The 24,813-nt window shown below is 43.0% G+C and overlaps 2 protein-coding genes across 3 annotated transcripts; one reads left to right on the top strand and one right to left on the bottom strand.

The window, feature by feature from the left end:
• Positions 1 to 999: 999 nt before the first annotated feature.
• On the bottom strand, positions 1,000 to 3,550 carry ROMO1 (reactive oxygen species modulator 1). 2 transcript variants are annotated; one of them, XM_058850979.1, is made up of 3 exons: positions 3,489 to 3,550; positions 2,795 to 2,925; positions 1,000 to 1,191 (listed from the first exon to the last, which is right to left on the bottom strand). In XM_058850979.1, exons 2-3 carry the CDS (start codon positions 2,923 to 2,925, stop codon positions 1,083 to 1,085), a joined length of 240 nt encoding a protein of 79 aa, XP_058706962.1. In that variant the 5' UTR covers positions 3,489 to 3,550; the 3' UTR covers positions 1,000 to 1,082. The 2 variants fall into 2 exon arrangements, with proteins under 2 accessions (XP_058706962.1, XP_058706963.1); XM_058850980.1 differs by having other exon boundaries at positions 3,424 to 3,536.
• NFS1 (NFS1 cysteine desulfurase) lies at positions 3,532 to 17,987 on the top strand. The gene is made up of 13 exons (XM_058850978.1): positions 3,532 to 3,689; positions 3,787 to 3,854; positions 4,612 to 4,728; positions 6,090 to 6,173; positions 6,829 to 6,981; positions 7,927 to 8,020; positions 10,587 to 10,721; positions 12,062 to 12,219; positions 13,628 to 13,733; positions 13,904 to 13,985; positions 15,289 to 15,372; positions 15,497 to 15,586; positions 16,206 to 17,987. Exons 1-13 carry the CDS (start codon positions 3,593 to 3,595, stop codon positions 16,267 to 16,269), a joined length of 1,332 nt encoding a protein of 443 aa, XP_058706961.1. The 5' UTR covers positions 3,532 to 3,592; the 3' UTR covers positions 16,270 to 17,987.
• Positions 17,988 to 24,813: the final 6,826 nt, after the last annotated feature.

A 24,813-nucleotide genomic window follows, 5' to 3' on the forward strand; every position in this document is an offset into this window, starting at 1 on the left:
GAGAGAATAGGGAGAACAGAACATTCCTTGGGAGTGGGTGAAGGTGGGGCAGGCAGCAATGCTGCTGGTGTTCCTGTGGTATTGTGAGGAGAGGACCTGCTATGTAGCCCCTGGGTCTGTATCTGTCCTTGAGCTGCAGTGGGGCAAAGGCCTCTCCTTAATCAAGGAACTGTGAGTAAGCAAAAGGCAAAGGTGGAGAGGGGCTGGGAATACAGCAGGATCCTGGGGAATAGTAACATAATAGCTGAAGTAGAGCTGCTCTCTAGGTGTGCTTCAGGCAGTGAATTTGTGTTTCTGCCTTGAAAATGGGGAAAAGGCACTTGGACCAGATCCAGGCTGTACAGGTGCCAGTTGAGGTAGTGCTGCTGCTCATGTGTCTTCCTTACGCAGAACTATAGGAGGAGCAGAGAGAGGCCTTGTTTCAAAAGGCAAGTGATGGAAGACCACAACACCAACAACCCTTTCCTAGGGCAGCTGTAGGCAGCACACTTCCTGGGCTGGTGAGAAGCAGGAAGGATCCCCCCTGCTCTCCTGGGCAAGTGCTGACCACCTTGTAGGCCTGCTAAAAACCAGATTGTAAGAAAAGGCTCTGTTTCTGGGACCACAGCTCTTACGGACCTGCCTGAATCCTGTTGAGGATATCTGCCCCATGACACTTGGGACTCAGAAATGAAACCAGCTTCAACCTACCCATTTTTGCAGGACAGAAATTTGATAATTAATCTGAAGTACCCACATTCAACTTTCCTAGACTTAGGAATGCATGAAGGAGCAGAGCAGCTCTACATCTACATGGGCATTGTGAGCTGACCAAATGCCAAAGGGAGAAATTTGTGTGGTGTACTTATACCTGTAAAACAGGAACTTCAATGTAGTAAAAATAATTAATTCTCCTTGTTTTGGGACTAGGAGAGGGGAAGAAAGCAGAAATTTTGTAAAAAAGCACACTTGCAGAGCACAGAGGGGTAGGACTGTTGCTGTTTCATTAAGAGCTCTCACTTCCAGGTATCTAAAGATTTTATTATTGTACAGTGGCGGAATGGCTGGGTGGGGGCACTCTGGGACAAATCCCAAACTCCAGATTAGCAGCGTATTCCCATACCAATGGCCATGAATGTCCCAAACGTCCCACCGCTTTGCATCATCGTTTTGCCAACTCCACCCATCAGCTCTCGTCCTCTCATGCCAATCCTGAGATAAAGAAAACCACAGGGATTATGTAAAAGCTGAAACCTGTCAGGTCACAGACATGTAGCAGAAAACATCTGAGACAATTAGCTCATGGTTGCAAATTAGACACTTCTTCAATCTAAATCTGTGCAATTGTACAGCTGCTGCCTCCCCAGAGACTGGCTACAGTACCCTGTGCTACTGCAGGGGCTCTTGGGTGGACGTCACCTATCGCCCATATCTATTTTTTTCTGTACTGGAACCTTCCTACCACACCTTTAGCAGGAACAGTTTGCATCCTGGTCTCCCAAATACCCTTAATATGGGAAAAAAATACTGTCCTGGTATTTCACTTACCAGAGTATAAAAAGAGTTGTCTGAGCTACTGTACTGCCATCTTCTCCAGCTGCAGTGGCAGTCCTTTTAATATCCCAAATTTAAATTAACTTTCTATTTACTACTGACTCTGTTTTTAATACAGAACACCTGAAAGGCCTAGAAACTTCAAAAGGTGTTTCTGTTCTCCAGTTTTCATTTACCTGAGGTCAGACTAAAACAAAAATAATTGTTCTATCTCAAGAAGCTCTTGTAATATTTGGCTTTTAAGCATTGCAGTAAACTTCAGGGTCTAAGGAATTTCATGCACTTTATTCTTAAAACATGAGATTTTCTGTCAAAAATGGAACAGCAGAAGTACTGTAGTTGTGTCATTCAAGTACGACAGAACCACTCTCACTGGTTCTTTTAAATGCCCTAAATATGTATCTTCTGCCAGCATCATGCTGCTTACCCTCTGGGAACTGAGACAGATTAGAAAACTTCAAACTCACGTTGGATAAGGATTTGTGCCTTTTCCTCCTTCACCTCCAAATCATCATCAACTTCCAACCTACCAAATCATCACTCATATTTAATCACAGATAAAAACCATCAGAGTTCTGCAAAGTGTTAAAGAGCTGACTTCAGTGATTCTTTGTCATAGAGAATGTGCAAGGTCAGTCAGCAGTGACAGAGTAAACACAGAGCAGCAAACATGGCTTGTTCTCATGTCAGCATCCTGGTGAGCCCCAGGGGTAGGTGGAATATTGCCCTTCTCCATTGCACAGTGGGACTGTGCCAATGCCAATCATGGCTTTACCCACACTCCTGCCATTCAGACTCAGGGTCAGTTTGGTAACTGCCTCTGCGCAGGGCATGGCACATGCAAAGAGACCATGATACAGACACTGAGAGCTTACAGAGCACCTCAGGAAGCTTAAGGGCCAGGAAAAGGCTGCACATATATCTGCACAAACAATTCACCCAGCTCCTCCTGGAGCTAATCCTCCACAGCCTCAGCTTCACAATGAATCTCCCTTACAAGAAAAGGTCTGTGAAACTGAGACTTCCTGGCCACAGGGAGTGCCCGGGGTTAAGGTTACACACTCACAGATGATGCCCTGCCAGCACCAGACTCACCTGCTGGAGCACAGGGCTTACTGCAGCAGCTGGAGTCAGACAAAGTTCCAGTCATGGGACTGGCACAGGACCAGACCCAATCCCTTCCCAACCCTATGGCAGGACCATTTCTTTCTGGCTATCTCCCTGTCACCACCTGTCTGTGGAAGCCATTTCCTTGGCGTACCTGAGGCAGGAAAATGTTCCGAACAGCGCTCCTGCAGCCATGCCCACTGCAAAGCCCATCATGAAACCCATCTTTATTCTGTCAAAGCAGCTGGGCTGCGACTGCCCATACGGGCCCACGGTCACAGGCATCTAAAAAAGAAAGGACAATATCCACATCGATTTACTGCTTTGTCTATAACCAAACTGGGCTGACAGGCCGGCCCGTGCAGCTCAGACCTTCTTACGCGTGCAGCGCTGGAGGCTGTGCTGGCTCTCAGGCTTGTTTCCTTGCCTATCAGGTAGGAAGGACAAGGAAGGAATGACGACTTCGTTTCCCCTCAACAAGCTCCTGCGAGCGCCGCTGTGGCTGCCGAGGCAGTTTAGGGACCTCACCCTATGTGCTCCCAGTCCCTGCACACACGGCACCTGACCGAGCACCCAATGCTGACCCGTCCTTCCCGGCTGCCGCCGGTCTCGGAGGCAGAGCAGCGGGCAGTAAACCCACCCTTACGGAGACCGAGGCCAAGGACGGGGACTCAGCACAGAGGCTCAGGCCGTAGACGCCTCAGGAACGTCGGCCATTGCCTGCCGTCCGGCGCAAGAGCTCTCGGGGGCGAACGGGGGTCCTCAGCGCGCGCTTCACCTCACCTGCGCCCCGGCCACCCCTGTTCCCGTGCCCGTGCCCGTGCTCGTGCTCGTGCTCGGGCCCGTACTTCGCTAGGCCGCACCGCACCTCCGCCTGTCTGGGCCCCGCTTCCGGCGCGCGCCGTGACGTACAGGAAGAGGTGACACGCCTGCGCTGTGCCCGGCGCGCGCCATGCTGCTGTGGCGACGCTTGGCGGCCCTGAGGGGCGGACAAGCCCCGCGGCGGCTACGGGCGGGGGGACCGAAACCGGGACCGGAACCGGGACAAGGTAAGGCCGCGGTCGGGGAGAGCGCCTGTCCGGGCAGGGGCAGCTCCCCCGCTCCTGCCGGCCCCTGACAGCAGCTTTCTCTCTCTTCTCCCCTCAGGGCGAACCAGCGATGGCGGCGGTGCTCCTCGGCCGCTCTACATGGATGTCCAGGCCACCACCCCGCTGGTAAGGGCCGCACCGAGCATGGGAAGCGGAGCGGGGCCCCACACTCCGGTTCTCTCGCTCCAGCGGTCGCGTGTGTCCCGCGCTGACGTGGGGAACAGGCGGCGTTGGGCGCAGACTGTTCCTGTCACCACAGGCCAGTCCGGCATCCCCCGGAAGGGCTGTAGCTATGCCGGGCAGCCTCCTTAATGGGCAGCCCCAGCGCCGCAGGACGGGAGCGTGGCGGAGCCGCGAAGGGGCTCGCACCGACCCCTGCTGGAGTGGGGACATTTGCGAGAAGCAAGAAATTAATTACAAAATATTATAAATATAATTATAAATGAAACAAAAATACTGATCTGACATTTTTCTTAACATTTTAAGACCTTGTATTTTTTCTGCTCAGAAGAAAGGCCAGATTGGATGGGGCTTGGAGTGACCTGATCTAGTGGAAGGTGTGTCCTTGTCTGGGCCAGGGGCATGGAACAAAATAAGCTTTAAAGCCTCCCAACCCAAACGGCTCTGTGATTCTGTTCTCTCAAATGGTGATGTTCTTCTCTGACTTTCGGAACACATCAGGGTTTCATGCAGAGAACATAATTGTCGAATATTTGTGTTACACATAAAATGTAATAGCCTCAAATTTTCAAGGTCAAGCTTAAGCTAAAGCAAGACACTGCAACAGAAGTGCTGCTGATCCTGTGGCAAGGGGGCATGTCCATAGAGAACAGATATGGTTTCCCTTCTCCTTTTCTGAGGTGGGGTGGTTTGTGTTCCACAGGATCCCAGAGTCCTGGACAGCATGCTCCCATACCTAACAGCCTACTATGGCAACCCCCACTCCAGGACCCACGCTTACGGCTGGGAGAGCGAGGCTGCCATGGAGAACGCAAGGCGGGTGAGTCTTTGGCGCTCAACGGTCATGCTGGTTTTCCTGCTGCTGAGGAAATCCTGGGTCAAAGGAACCTTAAAAAAAAAAATAAAGAAGAATAAACCCCTGTTCTCTGTGGGCTGGATTTAGCAACTTCGTCTTTGCTTAGCTGTACATTAGAATATTTATTGCAGGAGAAGATAGAATCATAGAACATTTCAAGTTGGAGGGGACCCACAAGGATCATCAAGTCCAACTCTGGCCCTGCAGAGGATACCCCAACAATCCCACCATTGTACCTGGGAGCATTGTCCAAACACTCCTTGAACTATGGCAGGCTTAAGGCTGTAACCACTTCCTTGGGGAGCCTGTTCTAGTGCCTGACCACCCTCTGGGTAAAAAGCATTTTTACTGATATCCAGCCTACACTTCCCCTGACACAGCTCTGTCTGTTCCTTTAAACCATGTCACTGGTCACCAAGAGCAGAGCTGCATCTCTGCTGCCCCTCACGAGGAAGCTGCAGCCCTTAGTGAGATCTGACCTCAGTTTCCTCTTCTTTAGACTGAAGAGTGATCTCAGCTGTTTGTTTTACAGACTCTCCTCTAGGGCCTTAACCATTTCATGGCCTTCCTCTGAATGTTCTCTAATAACTTTATATCCTTATGTAGATTTGCCCCAAACTGCCCCAGGACTTGAGGTGAAGCCACCCCAGTGCAGAGCCGAGCAAGACAGTCACCCCCTTGCTCAGCTGGCAATGCTGGGCCTGATGTCCCCCAGGACAGGGTTGGCCCTTGGGGCTGCCAGGGCACTGCTGGCTCCTGTTCCACTTGCCCTCAGCCCAAACTCCCAGGTCTCACCACTGCTGTGGTGCTGCTCCCCAGGCTTTTGCTCCCCAGTGTGTCTGCACACCCAGTGTTGTCCAATCACAGATGCAGAAGCTGGCGCTTGCTCCAACAATGAGGTTAGAGCAACTGAAAGGGCAGAAAACAATACTTTAGGTAAAAGTGCCTCAGTATATTTGGTTTCCTAGAGTCACAAGCATTTTGCTGAAGTCATTGGACTAATTCCATATTTTATCATTCTTCTAATCTTAGGTAAGGGTGTTTGTAATTTTTTTTGGAAGTAATATGTAAGGAGTTTTGTCTGCTTAAGCTTTTATCTCTTTTATAGCAGGTTAATGCTTAATACCACTCCTAATGACTGTGGATTCCTTATGTGTTTTATAATGCAGATATTTTTGACTATTTTCAGCATAACTTACTTAAGTACCAGCTGTAATCCTTTTGAACCTCAAAGGAGTATTCTTAAACATTTCACTTGTATTTTGCTGTAATGAATTCATTGTATGTTTTCTTAACAAGTCAAATTTGTATTTCTTTTTAAACAGCAAGTTGCAGATTTAATAGGAGCTGATTCACGGGAAATTATATTTACCAGTGGTGCAACAGAATCTAATAATATGGCAATTAAGGTAAAAGGTTGATACTGATTCTTATTCGTCATGTTAAAATTATGTATTTAAGAACAGTCTGTCAACAACTTAAATGTTAATATGTTGGAGTATAACATATTTTTATTTCTGGATTTACTTTTGTGATACTCTGTTACATATGTGAGTGAAATACATGGATGAATGTTTTGGTTCCCAGGACATAATTTTGAGGGCAGTGTAAAATATTTGATGTTTATCTTGCACACACCAAATACAATCCTTCTGCTTATGTAATTGCAATCTTTATTGTGAAATACAGTGGACATGCAGATTAGAACCTTTTTTCTGATGAAGACTAGGTTGTGTATGTAGTATGGGGTTGTTCAGACTTCTCAGTGTTTATGACTCCACTGCAAAAGTTTTCAAAAATATGCTTTGGTTAATGGCTTCTACAGCTTAACAGCAATAAACATTTTCACAGTTTTTTTGAGAAGTGAGATGTGTTGAAAAGCAGGTGCTGATGGAGATATGTAATGTGGATTATGTGTCAATACCTTTTAGATTCATGACTTGGGTCAAACAAGAAAGATTCAAATGAACTGTATCTAAGCAGTAATTTCTTATTTCCAATCATACTGTGTAATGCCTACTTTCTTCAGTGGCTGATTTCTTTTTCATGGACTGTGCTTGACAGGGTGTGGCAAGGTTCTATAAATCCAGAAAAAGGCATATTATTACTACGCAAACAGAGCACAAGTGTGTATTGGATTCTTGTCGTTCCCTGGAAACAGAAGGTTTTCGCATCACATATCTACCAGTTAAAAAAAATGGGCTCATAGATCTGGAGGTAAGTTGTTACTGATAGAAGGAAACTAAAAGAGGTTTTTGCTTTAAATTGATGGTCAAAACCTTGTGTCATCTAGATGAAAAAGAGGAGAGGATGATAAATATAACAAAGTAGAAATGACAATTGTAGTCATATCTGTCAGATCTGGAGAAGGATTTCTGTCTAATGTCCTACACTTTTTCTCAATCAAAACATCCACCTCCTATTCCACTGTTGAGCCACTGCTGTGCAGATGGAGCTGTTGTGTACCCTATAAGGAGCCCAATACTTGAGGCATTGTTTCAGTGATTACAGTACTTCCTATGGCTGTCCATGAGCCAGCCCTTCTGTTTGTACTGGCTGCAGCCCTGAGATGTAGAAGTTGTACATCTCAGGGCTGCAGAAGTTGTATGGTTTTAATTCATCATCGATGTCCTGTAGCACAGGGCAGCAACAGTTTTATTCCCAGTCCCTCACCTGCCATGGAGAGTTGGTGGTGTGTGTGATGGGAGTGAGGGATCAGCCTGTGGGCACAATAATGGGTCGTGTTTTCTGAGCATGTTGCTGCAGGTGTGATGTGACTTTCATATAAAGAGCGGTTCCTTGACAGCCAGCCTCACCTTGGCTAGAAGAGGCTTGAGCTGTTCTGTGAGTGGTTAATTCATTAAAGAAAATAGTTCAGAGAAGTTTACAGGATATAGCAAAGACTGTTGAGGTTTGATTAAATCAAGTGGGATGGCAGGTCCGTCGAAGGGTCAGGACGTGCCGAAACACAACTGATTCACTTTTCCTACAAGCATTTAATGTTCACATGGGTTAGTGTTCTTTCCAGGGCTGTTCGTCAGAACCCCAGGTGATTGTTGCAAATGAGGGGCTGGTGGTTGAGTTGCTGGTAAATTGAAGATGAGCACAGGAATCCTACTTCTCTCTTAGTCATAACTTTTGTCCCTCTGAATCTTTCACCAGGAGCTGGAGGCTGCGTTCCAGCCGGATACAAGTTTGGTTACTGTAATGACTGTAAATAATGAAATAGGAGTAAAGCAGCCAATTCATGACATTGGTAAGTACACTGTGCCTTTTAGATGCCAGCTAAGGTTGCTTCTACTTCATTTCAGTTAATGTTTTCATCCTCAAATGCTACTGATACAAAATATTAGGTTTAATATAGCTAAGGAAAAAATTATTACATAAATATTTTAAAATAAAAAATGTAATATAAATAAATAATACTGCTGTCCCAAATAAAAACTGATTTCAAAAGGGAAATGAGAATGATGTTCAGTACCTTTATGGTGAAAATTGCAGCAATCATTGCTCTGGATGGATCAGCTGCAATTCATTGGATTGTATGATGGATGGAAAAATTGTACAGAATAACTGGCCAAAATTGAGCTTATATACTATAATGATTTATTAAGCACTTGTAGTGTTTAGGAGGAGGAATGTGCAGGATCTGGAGTGGGAGAGGATGGTAAGCACCACACTTGGACAGTCCTTACCCCAGTATTATCATATATAGTCATGAAAAATTCCTTTGTAGGCCAAAAGGCCACTAAAAGAGCTACGTTTCTGGAACTAGAGGGAGGGAGAGGGTGAGCCAGGCTCTGAGCCAGCAGGTGGAGTGACAGGGACCTCAGAGCAGATGAAGGGAGACCCTGGAGAACCATGGTTGTTGGAGCAAGCAGGGTGAGCAGGCACCTCCCTGATGATCCTCCAGATCACTGCATCCCAGATGATTTGTTGATAGTTTCCTGTGAAAGTTTCCAGTAGCAAAACTTAGACACATACCCTTTCTGTCCTGGTTTCATGCGAGCTGGCAACCAAGCACCTTTCAGCTGCTCACTCGTTCCCCCATCAGCAGGATTGGGGACACAATTGGAATGGTAAAAGATAGGAAACTCATGGGTTGAGATAAAGACAGTTTAATATGAAAAACAAAAAGTATGCACACGAGCAAAGAAAAACAGAATTCTATATTGCTTCCCATGAGCAGGCAGGTGTTCATCCACCTCCAGGGGAGCAGGGCCCCATTCCATGCAGCGGTGATTTGGGAAGACAAACACCATCACTCTAAATGTCTCCCCCTTTCACCTTCTTCCTCCCAGCTTTCTATACTGAAAGTGTATTACATATGTCACGTGGTCTGGAATATCCCTTTGGTAAGTTTGGGTGACCTGTCCTGGCTGTGTCTCCTCCCAGCCTCCCACGTACCCCCAGCCCCCTTGCCAGCATGGCCATACAAGGGGCAGAAAAGGCCTTGGCTCTGTGCAAACCCTGGTCAGCAATATCAGAAACATCTCTCCATTATCACCCTTGTGTTCAGCACAAATCCGGAACACAGCCCAATACTAGCCACTGTGAAGAAAGTTAGCTCTACCCCAGCCAAAACCAGCACACTTTCATATTCAAGATACCCTTTCATAAGATGTTTGAGTTTCTGGACTATATTTTGGCTTTGGCTCTGCTCTGGAGTACATACTCCATAGAGTATTGTTTTCTTAGGCTGTTGCAGGCATCTTGTGCACCTGGTTTTCTTCTTGCTTAGCTGCTGTATTTATTTCTTTCTTCATTAAGCTCAAAGCAGCATTTTTGCCAAGGTTTTTCAAGGTTCTGTTTCTTTATTGACAAGCATTTGACCGTCAGTGAGTTATAGGCCCAAGGATTCTTATTTTTGTCCTGTGCTTATATTGTTGAGGTCCTTACTATGGTCCCATGTTTAAATGCCAGAGACAGCTGGTGCCAGCTCTATTTCCCCCAGTATGTTCTCATAACATCTTGATAACAGGTCCAACATGTCAGGCCTGAGGCCTTGCAGAGGGAGCCTGAGGCCCTATTACCATGTGGCCTGTGGCCTGGTATTGCCTGTGGCCTGACCTTGCTGGACCACAGAAAGGTTACTTATCCTGTGAAGTATCATGTTGAACCTCTTGTGCAGAGGAGGGGTCTCAGATGCAGCTGTGCAGATTCTTTGGAAGATCCATTGTGATTTTTTTGATGACAAAAATAATAGTTAAATTTACTGCCCATGAACAATACATTATTTTGTTCCTTCATATATTTTAGCCTGGTGACAGGCTCAACTGATTTCAGGTCGTAGTAAGAGTATGTGTGACAATTCTGAGAATGTTTTTGAAGCTGAGTGTTGGAAAACTTGGAAAATAGAGGAAATGACATAAAAATACATGGCAAATACAAACTTGAAAAGATGGCTGGCTTATAATGGATGTTGAGAAGAAAAAAAAACCAAGAAAAACCAATTTTGTTCAACTGTGGAGTTGTTCTTGTGTAGAGACTGATATTTCATGCAGCCCTTTGTTCTTAAACTTGTTAGGTGTCAGTTTGGAAATAATCTCAATTCTTAACAGTAGAAAACCTTTTAACTTGTCAGCTGAAGAAATTCACTGTAGTCTTACCTGCCTAAACCTGTGCCAAGGCATCAGCTACAGTAGCCCATGCACAGCTTTAGTCACTTCACTGTAAAAGAAACATCACAGCCCCCATTTCTACCTTTGTCACCTCAGATACCTCAATAACCTCAATGTTTTAGATCCATTGCTGGAATCTTTGGGATCATAGCAGTTAAGCAGTTAAGATAATCTGGTTTTGGCTTCGTGTTTTTATTACAGGTGAGATCTGCCGTGCACATAAGGTTTTCTTCCACACGGATGCTGCACAAGCGATTGGTAAAATTCCTGTGGACGTCAACAACATGAAAATTGACCTAATGAGCATCAGCGGCCATAAAATTTATGGGCCCAAAGGTACTCACTGAAGTACTTTATAGGGAGTTGTTGTTTCCATACCTACCTTAAGGTAACTACACAGGGTGTGAAGTCAAACACATTTGTCATAGTGTCAGTTACTTAAGCTGTAGAAAACTGTTCTGAGTGGTGTTGGACAGAGTTCAGAGTAGCTCGGGCACTGCTGTCAGCGTAGAGCTGCGGTAAGTGGATATTAAGTGTTAAATTGGTTGAGGTGGCTTCACTGAAGGAAGAAACAGTGTTGTGTAATGGTCTCAGCATTACAGCAGTGGAGTTTTCAGGAATCATCTGCTTGGTGTGAAGCAGCACTGATGCTGAGATGATTGAAATGAAATGACTTGGTTATAGGGCAAAGTTTAGACCAGAGTGTGACTTGCAACAAAGAGACCAAAAGATAACTGATGGGAGATTTTTGACTGTTTTCCATTGGCTTCAGTCCCCCAACTCCATGTATTCATTTTCTTTGTGGAATGAGGTTTAATATCCAGCTGTTCATTTTCTGGTTGACTCAAAAATACTAAAAGTCCAGCTGTTACTATTGTCAAGGTCCATTTGGTTTCTGACAGTGGGTGTTAGAGAGCCAGAAACCAGGTTTGCTGTATGCTATGTGCTATTCAGAAACAAAAGACAAAATCCTTATTTTTTAACATGTTTTTTTTCTGTATGAGTTCTACTGAGAGCTGAAGACATTATCTCTGGACAAGGACTAGGTTTTCAACCAGTAATTTTGGACAGATGACAGACATAAATTTTCACCATTTGTTATGCCTGGAAGTTGCAATTGTCCTTCCTGTGGAGACAGTCGCTCCTTAAGTGTACCAGGGCACTCGAAGACATGAAAATTTGGTTTCTAGGTGAGGAGAGTAGAGCATTAAATTGACTGACTAGCAAAATGGGCTCATCTAATCCACCCGCTGAAAATTGTTACCACTAATGAGTCTTCCTAATGAGAAGAAGGGGAGAGGACTCCTGGGACTGGCATTGGCCTTGTAATCCAGGGAAAGAATTTGGAAGTCAGTAAGAGAACATTAGTGAATGCACATAAAAGCTTCAATGCAAGGGGATGAATTTAAGCTGTGTACAGGAATTGTGGGAAGGAAGGGAAGCGCTGAGTCCTTGGGTGACTGAAGCAGAATGGAAAAAGCTGAGCTACCATAGCTGAAGCTCTGCAAGGCTGAACATGATCACTGGGGACAAACACCATTTCCTAGAAAATTATACTGAACTTGTTCACTTTATTTTTCTCCACTTAAGTGTCCACATGTGTGTTTGCTGTGGAAATAAGCAATGTTACCAAAGCTTGGAGTCCCTGCTCTTAAACAGCTTTCCTTGCTTCCAAGGGGTTGGTGCTCTCTATGTTCGCCGCCGACCACGTGTCAGGCTAGAACCCCTGCAGAGTGGAGGAGGCCAGGAGAGAGGACTGCGGTCTGGAACTGTGCCCACACCTCTAGCAGTGGGTCTGGGGGCAGCATGTGAAGTGGCGCAGCAAGAGATGGAGGTATGTGCAACAAGATACTTGTCCTGGGTTCCAGAAAATAGTATAACAGCACCATTTAGATCTTGGATTCCTTAGGTTTTTTTGCATCCATGTAACTGAATTTAATTTGGGTCTCATGTTTTGGCATTAAGTGAATGTTTTGAGAATTTAAGGGATGGTTTTGGGTAATTGTAAGTTCTTTCTAAAGTTTCTTTTTTCTTGAAGTGGTCTGAATCATTTTGTTCTACAACAAGGCTACAGTTTACAGTCAGTTTTAGTGAAATATGGCTTTTATGTGCTTGTATTTATTTCTCCATTATGCACTTGTGTATTAGCAGCATCTTTGAAATTACTGCCATGTTTATATATTGTATATTGAAAAAATAAGGCTTCCTAGTCCATTATTATATGTATTGTACTTATTAAGTATAAGTTCAAATTTACTGCAGCTTTGCAACTAAGAATTTATTTTCTTTTTTCTTAGCTTGGATAGTAAAGTTTACTTGCTAGGTCTGGTGTCTGAGCCTCTGTATGCTGCTACATTGGTTTGTGGGCACCAATTCCTTCCTTATAGCTGGAATGTAAAAACACAGTGATAATGGGACGCATAGATCAGATATGTGCACCCAAAGGATCAAGCGTCTTTCCAGGAGACAGGCAGAATTCCACCATCTGAGCTGTGGGGTTACGGAAGTTGAGGCTAGGAAGCCTGCACAGTCTGAATTCTGCACAAGCCTCAGATCTAGATTCTCCTCCTTGCCTGGCAGAGTTTATGGCATTTTAAAACCAACTGGTGTTGGAGCTAGCCTGGTTTCATTTTAACTTTTTCAAGTCTAAACAAGTATTAATTGCATGTGTGCATGTGGCCAGTTCTGTGTGCCAAAGCTGATCCCTACTGCTTTCTTGGTATAAGTGACCTCATTTTTCAGTCTAGAACAAGACACTGCACATGGGCAATTCTCACTGTGCAGGTTACTTATTGTAAAAGCTGAGTTAATAGTAGTTTGCAAGTCTGTGTCTTTCTGCGGTACAGTTAGAGAGCTCCTGGGAAATAAGAGGCACTTGCCCTAATAGGTGCCCTTTCTTGTGTGCAAAATGCATCATTTTCTGCATTGCCTAACTTGTCTTTAAGCCAAAAGAACTCAGTGCTTTTATGAAAGTCAGTTCGGCAGCTTGTGTATGTAGATCTTTCAGAATGGTTTGAAACATTTGTGAAGACTGAACTAGCTAGGAGCCATGGGGTTATTCTCTTTTAAAACAGTGTCTAGAGCAGGCAAAGTTTGACAGTTTAAGTTTCAGCTGTGTTCTTTCCCTTGTCTGGCCAAACCCAGTTACTTAATTCTGCTCACAGCTGGTGACATGGAGTAGTATGAGTGAGGTCAGACAGTACACTGTTTATTATTTGTGTCTCACCTGGTTTCTCACCTAGTATGACCATAATCGAATCTCAAAACTGGCGGAGCGACTGATTACAAAAATAATGAGTGAAGTTCCTGATGTGGTGATGAATGGAGATCAAGAGCATCGCTATCCAGGTAACTCAAACAAAATTCTGAGCCAGTTAGTACTGTTTGGCAAACTTGGTGTTAATGGCTGTGGTAATAATGCACTTGAGCACATGATGCAAATTCTGCCTTGTAGGGGACAATTTGCCTGAGATTTTAGTTGATGGATTCTTTTCTCTATTTCATTTATTTGTATGTAGGATGCATCAATTTATCTTTTGCATATGTGGAAGGGGAGAGTCTTCTGATGGCTCTGAAAGATGTGGCTCTTTCTTCAGGAAGGTATGTGGAATGTATGGGAAGGATAGCAGTGTATTTTTGAGAGAAAATAGCATCAGCTAATGAAGGTAAATCTAAGTAGTCCCCTCTGTGCCCCATATTTGCATATTCAGTTAAATGAGTCAGCCTGGCATTGAATACATTATACAGTGGTGTTAAAGTGACACATTTGAACTAAAGGTAAAATTTACTTTTCCTGGAACAAAAAAAGCAATAAACAAAAACCAACCAAAAAATATCCTAACAAAAAGACCCCCACAAAACTAACCCAGAAATTCCTATCTACTAGCCTTGCAAACTGGTTATTTGAGTAGCCTTGACTTGCACTGGTGACGCTTTCATTCTAAAGGCCACCAAGATTTGAACAGCTTCCATCCTTTGGCATATTTTAACTGCAATTAGTGAGGCTGGGCATGTATCTGAACCAAATCAACTCATAGTTCCTGTGTTAAGAGGAAAAGCAAGAAAGAAAATTGCCTGTGCATTTATGGATCTCTTCTGACTTCAGGAGTGACAAGTAATATTTCAGTTACCAAGACAAACCTGATGTTCGTGGTGAAATGAATGGAGTATAAGGATGCCCCTCCTTCCCTCACCTTTGAGAACAAAGCAGTCAGCATATCTTAATTAGGAACTGGTTGGCAGTATGAGCAGGAAGAGCAAGTCTCCACATGACTGTCCCTGAAGCAAAACACATCTGTAATGTGATGATTTCTTCTGAGTCTCTGCGTTGGGCACTGGGAGCTGTTTAAAGCTCTCCAATTGGCACTGCGTGTTCCTACCTGTAAAAACTGAGTCACAGCATGTAACCAGTTCTGCTGCAAGGTGGAAGCTCTCTCTATTGACAGCTGCAATCATCTTGCTCTGGATCTCTCTGTGCACTGTTTTTCATTTATTTGTTCAGCTGCCAAACAGCAGCTTGTGAAGTCTTTTTTTTTTCCCCTTTTATGTTCCTTATGTGCTGTCGTCTCTGGATAGTCTCTCTCTTTTTTTCACAGACTATACTTCAAATACATCTTAGTCTACATTCCTGCTGCCTCTATGTGGCATTGTGTTTATTCTTGTGTATTATCTGTATTCTCTCTCCATATGCTCCTAATTTATTACTCTCATTTCTTGATAATGCCTGCTCCTTGTATTCTTTTTTATTCAGTAGCAGAAATATTATTTTACTTGCTTGCATTCATTTGTGGTTTCTAGGAGGCTGCAGAAGCTGATACAGGGTGTTGTAAAGAGGTAAGTGACCTGTTCTTTGTTGGAGGAGATCAAGCAAAAGTCTTACATTTCCCTGCCTTCCCTGTCCCAGTGCTTGCACATCAGCCTCTCTGGAGCCTTCCTATGTTTTGCGGGCAATCGGAACAGATGAAGACTTGGCTCACTCATCTATAAGGTGTGTGGTGTGGTCTGCCCTGTTTCCAAATATTTTTCTTTCCTGATAAAAGTAAATGGTAGATTTGTTCCACCCCCTCCATATGGTTGTTATTCAGTTCCTTAATGATTTTTTTTTTGTTTAGGTTTGGCATCGGTCGTTTCACTACAGAAGAAGAGGTGGATTATACAGTGCAGAAGTGCATACAGCACGTGAAGAGGCTGAGGGAAATGAGGTGAGACACCGTCTCGTTGAACACAAAGACTTCTTAGTTGTGATAATAATGGGAAGAATTGGATTTATTTAGTTGAAAGTAATTATTTGCTTCAAAAATCTGGTGGTATTTCTCTATATCAGCAACAGTATTCCCCAGGTGGGTAGGAGCCTGATTTTAACATTAGTGGCAACCTGACACCAAACCTTTTCCCAGATCCTGCCTTTATCAGAGAAAGAATATGAGTAGGGCAGGCACATAGGGCAGGACCTAGGAGGTTTTAAGCCAGAGATGGTATTGCTGAGTAATGTATTGATAAGTTGTTTCATTCTGGTGAAACTGAAAGACTGGTGACTCATCTGGACAGTGAAAATGCAAGGGTTCAGTCTCAGAGACCCCAGTGCTTTATGCTGAAAGTGGGAGCAGGAAATGAGGTGAAGCAGCTACCCTCTCCTCACTTGTATTTTTGATTGAGAACACATTTGAGGGCTGATCACCTGAAGCTCACTGACCTCTGAAGGGCAAGACAGGCAGATAGATACATCCTAATTCCTTTTATCATTGATAAAATCTGTTTAATTATTGTTGATCATGTCCTGTGCCTTTTAGCTAGCTCTCAGTTTTCTCCTTTTCTTTACAGCCCTCTCTGGGAAATGGTGCAAGATGGAATTGACCTCAAAAGCATTAAATGGACTCAGCACTGAGAAAACATTGCTATCCATGGACTAGATAAGGATTAAAATGCATTTTTCTGTAAGGTCTTGAGCAAATTATGCAGCACTTCTGTTTTCTGACTCTTGCAATTTGATGGATAGCTACCCTTTCAGACCACAAAATCTAAGAAGCCAAAAATGAAACTACTTTTTATCATGGAGAAAGGCAGGCTGATCTGACACCCACTTTGTTTCTATTGACACACAGAAATTTATGCTAAAACGTAATTTATTCAGAAATGTATTTTCTAATGAGAAAATGAAATCAGGGTGTTATTTCCAGGCCAGTGAATTCTGGCAAGAGGTTGCTTCTCAGTGTAACTCATCCCAAGTAACTGTTGTGTTTGCACCACAGACCTGTTGCCAATTTGTTCTATTTGAGGTGGGTATCCTGCAACACCAGCTGGGTTTTGCCTCTCAAATGCCTTGTACTGCAAGAAATTCTCAGATAGGAGGACACTTGGATCTCTAGAGGAAAGGGATGCATCAGTGTGGCTATGTGCCTTCACAGAAAAGTTTTATGAGCAGTTAAAAACGTTTTTTTTCTGAAATTGAGTATTTTTGGCTCATTTTCCTTGTTTTTTTCCTATGTGCATCTTTTTTGTGTGTGTGTGTGTGTGTGTGTGCGTTGATCCAAAAGATTCTTTTGTGTTCCAGGGTTTATGATACAATCATGATGCACTTTGCTGTCCCCTCCATTGGGTTTTTTCCATACAATTTTTTTCTCCCTGAGGAAAGAAAACTTGAATTACTGGGGGAGAATATGTTAGCTATGGTGGCAGCACCAGTTTGGTGGGAGCATGAGTGGTAGAGGTGGTGGGGAGAGCAAATAGAGTGCAGTGTCTTAAGGCAGTCTGGGGTTTTGAGGTTTTCTTTTTCTCACCTTTGCTTTTACTTGGTTTTCCTATGGACTCTTGGTTTCTGTCGCTGCAAGGAGTCTGCCCAGCTCAGCTAGTATATCTTGTCTGGAAATAAGAACACCTGGCACTGATGTTTTCTTTGTCTCACAGACAGTACTGTCTGACAAGAGATTCACTTGGGAATCTGTTCCCTGCACATGCTGGGGAAAGTATCTGTTAAAAAGGGTTTGATGAGATTAATTTGTATCAGTCTTTCTCCTTTCTTATATTGGGTGATCTTTCCAGTAAGAAACCAAACCCTATATGGCAGTGCCTTTTTTTCAGTGCATAAACAAAGACCTCTCAAATTAGTTGTGTTGGTTGATAGATGCTGTTAGCTGCTGAATTTGGTATACTCCATAGACAGTATGTTCACCTTCAGTTTGGGATGGATTCTACCTCAAGGATCAACCGTGTAAAAGCTGAAGCTGAATTTCACAAGATGGATTGTGTTACAGAAACTTGTGCATTTTTTGTTACTAAGGACAGATTTAGTTGTTTATAATGCAAAGCTAATCCTTGGTTCCTTGATTATTCTATTTGAAATGACTAGCTTTAGCAGTTTTAATATTGTAGTGCTGGCACCTTATATTTCATCACAATATTTTTTAAGCTACCATATGCATAAATATATTTTAGCGATGTTGTATGTATTCTTTTTCATCCTTGGGTCATATACATTTTCTGGATTAAGCATGTGATAATATGCTTTTCTGGCATGTTTTAGAAATACATGTTTATGAATTGTTCTTTGTGTTTTGAGAATGATAAAAAATTACATATAAGAATTAAACTTGGCTACTGTCAGTCTTTTTGGATCCACCTTTTTGGGTGAACCATGCAGGACAATCAGTAAGATGCTGAATTGCAACTTCCATTAGGCAGCAAAGGGTAAACTTTTCTGCACTGTTGGAAGTTCATTGTCATTGAGTCAACATTTGACTTTTCAAAAGTCATTCTTCTAAAACTCAGTGCCTGATCTGGGCTATTTTTTTTTTTAACTTGAGTAACTTAAATTGTAGTGATTTTGAAGAAAGGGAGCCTCAAATCTTGAAGATTCTGCCCACCTCTTATATGTTAAGATTGAAAATAAAAATTCTACATGTAAAGGTTAGGGAAACTCATTCATACTGGTAACAAATGTTTATTTGATGAGGATGATGAGGAAAAATGTATAGTGGAGATAACTTCCCCCATGACAGAAAGAAGTAATGCCAAGGATGAACATCTAGCTGTACCTCACTGAATGGAGTTAAAGCCTTTGGGGGATGGGAACCTCAGTCTATCTCACTCTTACTAGTTGGATACCAAAGTATGGTGGTGCATCATCCCTACCCAGGAGGCTGCACCATGATCTGAAAAATGCTCACTAGGCCTTGGACCTTGATGAACCCTTGGGTTCGGCTCCTCTTGAGCTTATCAGAAACACTGCTCCAGGAACTAGCGTCATTCAATGAGCTCCTGCTTTTTTTTTTTTTTTTTTTATTAATAGACTTGGAAACTTTTATTTTTTTCGTGAATGGCAGAATATTCTTGTTCTCCCACTTTCAAAGGAAGTTTCTGATCTGAAGTGGGGTGAGGATGAAAGGTTGTGACTAAAGCCCATCTCTTGTGGCCCTGTAAACAGTGGCCTTGTGTGAGAGACCCTTGGGGCTCTCATGGGCTGCAGTAACCTCCCTGTGCTGGGGCCTCTCCGAGCTGGGAACTCTCCCATTTGCTATACTCAGACAATCCCCAAAAGATGGGTCCTGGGCTGATCCCCCCACTCCTCAAGGCTCTGCCATTCACCCAGTGAAAAAAGCAAAGGCGTCTGAAGTGAGAATTTCAGTTAGAGCCCTGCATGCGCTTGCAGGGCTGTGATCTTTTAGCAACAGGGGGATGTGTTGGGATGACACATCTCTTGTGACTGGAGGGTTGGAATAGAAGGATACAGGCAGCAGAGAAGAGAGGCAGTGTTGCTCTCTATGTGAATGACCAGCAGGAGTGAGTGCATGAGGGCTTCACCTGGGGATGAATGAGGAATTGATGGAGAGTTTAGGAGTCAGGATTAAATGGAGGGCAGGGACAGGTGGTATCACAGTGGGGATCTGCTACAGGCCACCTGACCAAGAAAATGAGCCAATGAGGGTCATCAAAGACAAATAGGAATAGCCTCATGTTTCAAGCCCTAGTTTTCATGGGGGAGTTCAACCAGCCTGACACCTGGTGGGGGGGAGAGCCCAGCAGGTCACAGGCAATCCAGGAGGTTCATGGAATACACAGATGTCAACTTCCTTCTCCAAGTGGTAGAGGAGATAATGAAGAGAACTGCTATGCCATCTTATTCTCACCAACAAGGACAGGCCAGTGGGGAATGTGAAGCTCAAGGGGAGCCTGGGCTGCACTGACCTTGAATTGGTGCAGTTTGAGATCCCTGGGACAATGACAAAGTTGAGAACAAGCCCACTGCACTGGACTTCAGGAGAGTGGACTTTGAATTCACGAGGGATCTTCTTGATTGAGTCCTATGGCAAAATGCTCTAGAGGGAAGAGGAGCCCAAGAAAGCTGGTTGATATTAAAAAAAGGATCAGCTCTTCTGAACTCTGAAGCAATGCATCCCAACTGTGAAAAACAGTTCCCTCTTTAAAATTTTTAAAAGTTTAATAAGGGATGAAAGGGATAAAATCCAGCTCTGGGGTGCTTGACTGTCTGCCAAAAGCACACCCTTAGCTTAAAATAATGTTCTTTATATACTGTTATGTTACAGGGAGTGCATGCATATTCATAAGAGTTTATACATATTCAAACATTCCTTTGAGTTTAGATGTTCCCTTGCTTGGTTTTAACCTTTGACTTGTCTTTGTGCCATCTTGTAGATTAAACCAGTATATTTTATTTCTTCTCATGGTTCTTTCCTGTTGTTTTTACACTCCCTGATAATGAGGAGTCAGTAAATTTGGTTCTGGTTTTTGTCACTGTTATCACTCAGTCTACAAATGTGAGGAACTACCTAATTATCTTACACCATTTTCTGAGTTAGTTACATAAAAGCATTTTAACATCACATAGTCTCTATTTTAATATTATGCTATGGCGTAGGATATATTTATGAAATTACTATTTACTATTTATATAAGCTCTATTGTACATACATGAACTTAGATTATACTATACCAAAAAGCAGTTAAAAGGAAATATAATTGTAACATATCAACATCTTTGTGGCTAATAATAATAATATGGAAAAGCTAATATATAAATGCAAAAGCCAATACTATATTGTCATTTATAACACCAAGAAAGACAAAGGCAGCAACACCAGGGGTCTGTATGGAATTGACAGAGGAAATGGCTAAGCACAATTCATCAATTCGAGAAGTCATGGCAGTCTGGTGAGTTTTTCACTGACTGGAAAATATCCCCCATTCCCAAAAACGGAAATTTCAAACTGTTGGGGAACTATACTTGCCTGACTGACTGGCTGGCAATTCTCTCTCTGCTCTGACATCAGTCATGGACCAGCTGTTTCCAATCAAATTGTTTCTGCTAACATGTATGCTCTGTGCCTTGAAATGGCACAGTTTCCCAATGCTGAGTCCCAAAAAACTGGCCAGAGACCTCTATTATTGACAGCTTTGATGAAATTTCAGGCTGGTGAATAAGGTCCTGCACTGGAAGGAAGGAAGAAAATGCCAGTTTTTAAAATGTACAATATGAGTGTCTGGGAGATGAAGCTGATGTTCCTCTGATCTGTCCAAATCAGAGTCATAAAAAAAGGCAGGTATGAGATGCTCTTAAAAGCAAAGCTCATTGTAATGAACAATCAGACTGCTGAGCAGTCATGGTAAAACCAACAAAGTGTTTCATTGTAAGAGCAACTACACAGGATCATTAAGCCACATCGTATCTGACTGACAGTTTTAAGTAGAGACTGGGATGAAGAACGAAGAAAATGTTTCCGGAAGGCTCTGTGAGGATTTTTTCTGTTGAACAGTTTTCTAAATTATCTGGAAACTGAAATAAATTGGTCAGGAAACAGACTCCTCTTTTTTGCCTTTATTAGGACCCAGCTTTGGGATGCGAGCCCAAGGAGTTGCTTGCGCCGCTGCTGCTCCCACACTGGCAGCTCCAAGGAGTCACAATTCAGCTTTGCAGCACAGCTGGGGTTTCCACCCTCACAAGAGTAACCAGGAGACCTGTTTTTCTGACTCATTGTCCAGGGGGTCACTCTTTTCCCGTCCTCTTAGGCCATGGCGACCACTTTTAAGCAGGCTCAGGTGATGCCGAAAGATCATAGCTTTGTATACAGCTAGGATGTGTCTCTTTGACCTTTTATTTCCTTGCTGGTTGTTTTGGTGTCTGGCGTGCTTTAGTTTGCATATGACTCGGGGCACACGGGCCCCTGGGAGCAGCAGCAGTGATTCCCGACAGGTAAGGGAGGTAGAAGTGTAGGGAGCAGGGTTGTTACATAGTAACAGGAAAGTAAGGCAAAGGGGGTAGAGGTACATCTTACAAGAGAACTCTTAAAACATTTCAACAACCGGTAAGTAATTAACATTACTAACAACTAAGTAAACAAGGAGTAAACAAGGGGTATGACAAACAAGGTTTACAAATGGGACAAGAACATTAACTGTACACAAGCAAACACTTCCAGTATTTTAACTGGGGTGGATTTCTTGAGAGATTTTATTCATGACAGAAACAAGATTTTTGGTTGATATGTAGTTATTGAAAAGGAAAATACAAAGTAGTATGAATCATTTAGCAAACTGAGTTCATTCATCCAAACCACAGATTAAAGAAAAGGATCAGAGGCTGTATTTATGGAATGGTGCCTTTAGGGTCTGGAGAAGCAAGGAACCTTGAATTTGGGGTAATGCTTACAGACTAATGGTGCAGCAAAACTAATATTACAAGGAGGAAAATATATTTATTTCATATGTGGAATTGCCACAGTGAATGCTGGTTTCCTCAAGCTTTGCTTTAAAATGTCTTCTCTAAATTTTCTTCCCCTAGTTACATACTACTGGTGATTGAGAGAGGGGGACATCTGAGTTGAGATCAGAAGTCAATTTTATTGAGTATACAAGGTGTTTATATAAGGTTTTACTTGTATGGCACTTATATAGGGTTGTATTTTTGGCAACAATTTCCATTGGTTACACATTCTTCATGATATCACTTCACCTGGTAACATTATCTTATCACAAAGCTTCACAATGTGTTTCTTGGTCACTTACTGCCCAGGGAGTGACCTGTGTCTGTCTCTCACGATTTCTGTTCCATCAGGCCTGAGACACTAGGCTCCTTTATCAGTTCTATTGTACTCTGTTTTATTCCCCATAGCATACCTAACACCTTTCTTCAGTTTTGGTTTAGGTAAAGGGGACACATAAATTAGTGTGCTCCCAGTGGTTTCCTAGTATCTAATAAAGGCAAATCCCATTCTTTTCTAATGCTTTTTTTCTCTGTCTGCCTTCCACCACATGAATGTTACAGGGAAAACAGTGGGCATGGTTACATGATCCCTTGTCCTTTAACCTTCTGTCTATCAGTGTTTTGCTTTCCATAGATAATTTCCTCCTGCTGTTGGTAATGTAATAAATGGAAATGATTTGTGCTAACTAAATTGTAACTATCTGGAAAGTTTTTATTAGAAGCAATCAGTGTTATAAGGCAGATGTACCCCTTTACAGATGTTACGTGTTAAAATTAAGGTACAGGATGTAGTTTTGAGGTAAGTGATATCCCAAGACAAAATCGACCTTGAGATTGATAAAGCTGGAACGACTTTAGGCATAGCACCTGAAAATGATAAAATATAAAATATTTATATTTATATATTTATATTTATTTATATAAAATATATAAATTATAAAATATAAAATTATGTAAGACTAATTAGTGGAACATCATGCTTACTTACATCACACAACGCTAGTACACACGCACAACCTGTAAGATTATCCAGAGGACAATGAAAATGAGTGTAAGCCTTCATCCAAAGACCACCAAAAGAAGATTGAAGACCCCCTAGCAAGAAGTGAGGCATGCACCATGAAGAATAGTGACGTAAAATTAAAGAATCAGAAATAGGAGGAGACTTACGGGAAACATTAATGAATATGTATAAGCAGTTAGTATATAAGTTTAGTTTGAATTGTTTTGTTTTGTATGTGAGGCAGGGTGAGGAGCCCTCTCCATACCCTGGTTGGTTTTGCTTACACTTTAATCATACTTAATTACTGGCAAATTACATCTATAAATTGTATTTTTTTGCTAAATTGTATTCTTTTACTAAATTGTGTTCTTTTATACTAAATTACTATTCAATTCACTGAATTGTATTTATTTTTAATTAAACTGCTATTAACTCAATAGACCTAGTTGTCAAAATTCTAATGTCATTTATAACAGTAACTAGCAGCATCATGCTGCTGACTTGTCGTTTGTACCCTTGGTCCCTTGGCGTGCTCCTAATCGTCCATATGGTATATGTCACAATTCTCTTCACCATACTTAATTTGAACAACATAAAGTAATGTGGTGACATCAAAAGCTGAAAGGTCTTATTTTTCCTCTGACCTGGGGCATTCCATCTTCCATAACTCCTTTTGTTATCCTACACTATCTCCCCACTGCAGGATGGTTGGTGCTGTTTGGGAAGTGCTGTGGTGTTGCAGAGTGAAGCCCTGAGCTGCAGATGCTCCTTCTACCCCTTGCATGACTTAGGCAACCAGCTCTTCAGGGAAGCTGGCAAGCCTGGCTGTTGATGCCTCTGGTGACTTCAATCACCTGTTTTTCTGGGCTATGTCAGGGTGCCTGGTGACAGCCAATCCTACCTATTATCACTAGTGCTATAGAAAGGTGAATTACTGGATACTGCCTACATTTGTCAAGACAAGCTTGGCAGAACTGGTATTTTCAGGACATCTTTTACCAAAAATACTAAATAGAATACAAAATCTGGAAAACTGTGGTTAACAGGGAGAAGATAAGCAAGTGTGAGCTGTTGCCTGGGAAGGGATGAGAGTAGCAAAGTAGAATTTGGGAGTAGAAAGGAGATATACAGAAAACAAATGATGGCATGGGGATTATTGTGCTACTGAGCAGTCCCACACTGGATCCCTCTGCCTCAGGAGAGCACAACCAGGACCATTGGTTGGTCTTCACCAACAGGGCCGAGGTTAACTGAGTTGTTGAATTCCAACATTTACTGCAAAAGCGTTTGCAAAGGGACGGAATGATTTATTTTTATCGTTCTTGCAGACGACTAAACGGTTTTGTTTTTTCCCTTGGAAATGGCTGGTGCTGTGGCCTGTGTCCACTGAAGCGCAGTGACGGAGAAACCAGAAGTCCGGGGGTCCGTCAGCTCAGGGCACTGCCTGGTTATCGATGCTGTATTGAATCAAGGACAAACACAGCATCAACACATAGGAATCTTTCACTTGAATTCTGCAACTTGGACGTACGTCAAGACGTTAGAAACAGCTGCTCTTAGGGTTCTTCTCTTTGTTACAAGCTCAATGGTCTAACCGAGCCCTCAGGGGCCCCAGGACCCCGGAACGGCCCGAGGGCCGCGTCGCTCCCAGCCCAGCGCACGCGCTGTCCGCCCGCGCGCGACCCCGCCTTCCTCGTGCTGTCCCGCCCCTC

This window comes from Poecile atricapillus, chromosome 15 (genome assembly GCF_030490865.1).
Source record: "Poecile atricapillus isolate bPoeAtr1 chromosome 15, bPoeAtr1.hap1, whole genome shotgun sequence".
Taxonomy (NCBI): domain Eukaryota; kingdom Metazoa; phylum Chordata; class Aves; order Passeriformes; family Paridae; genus Poecile; species Poecile atricapillus.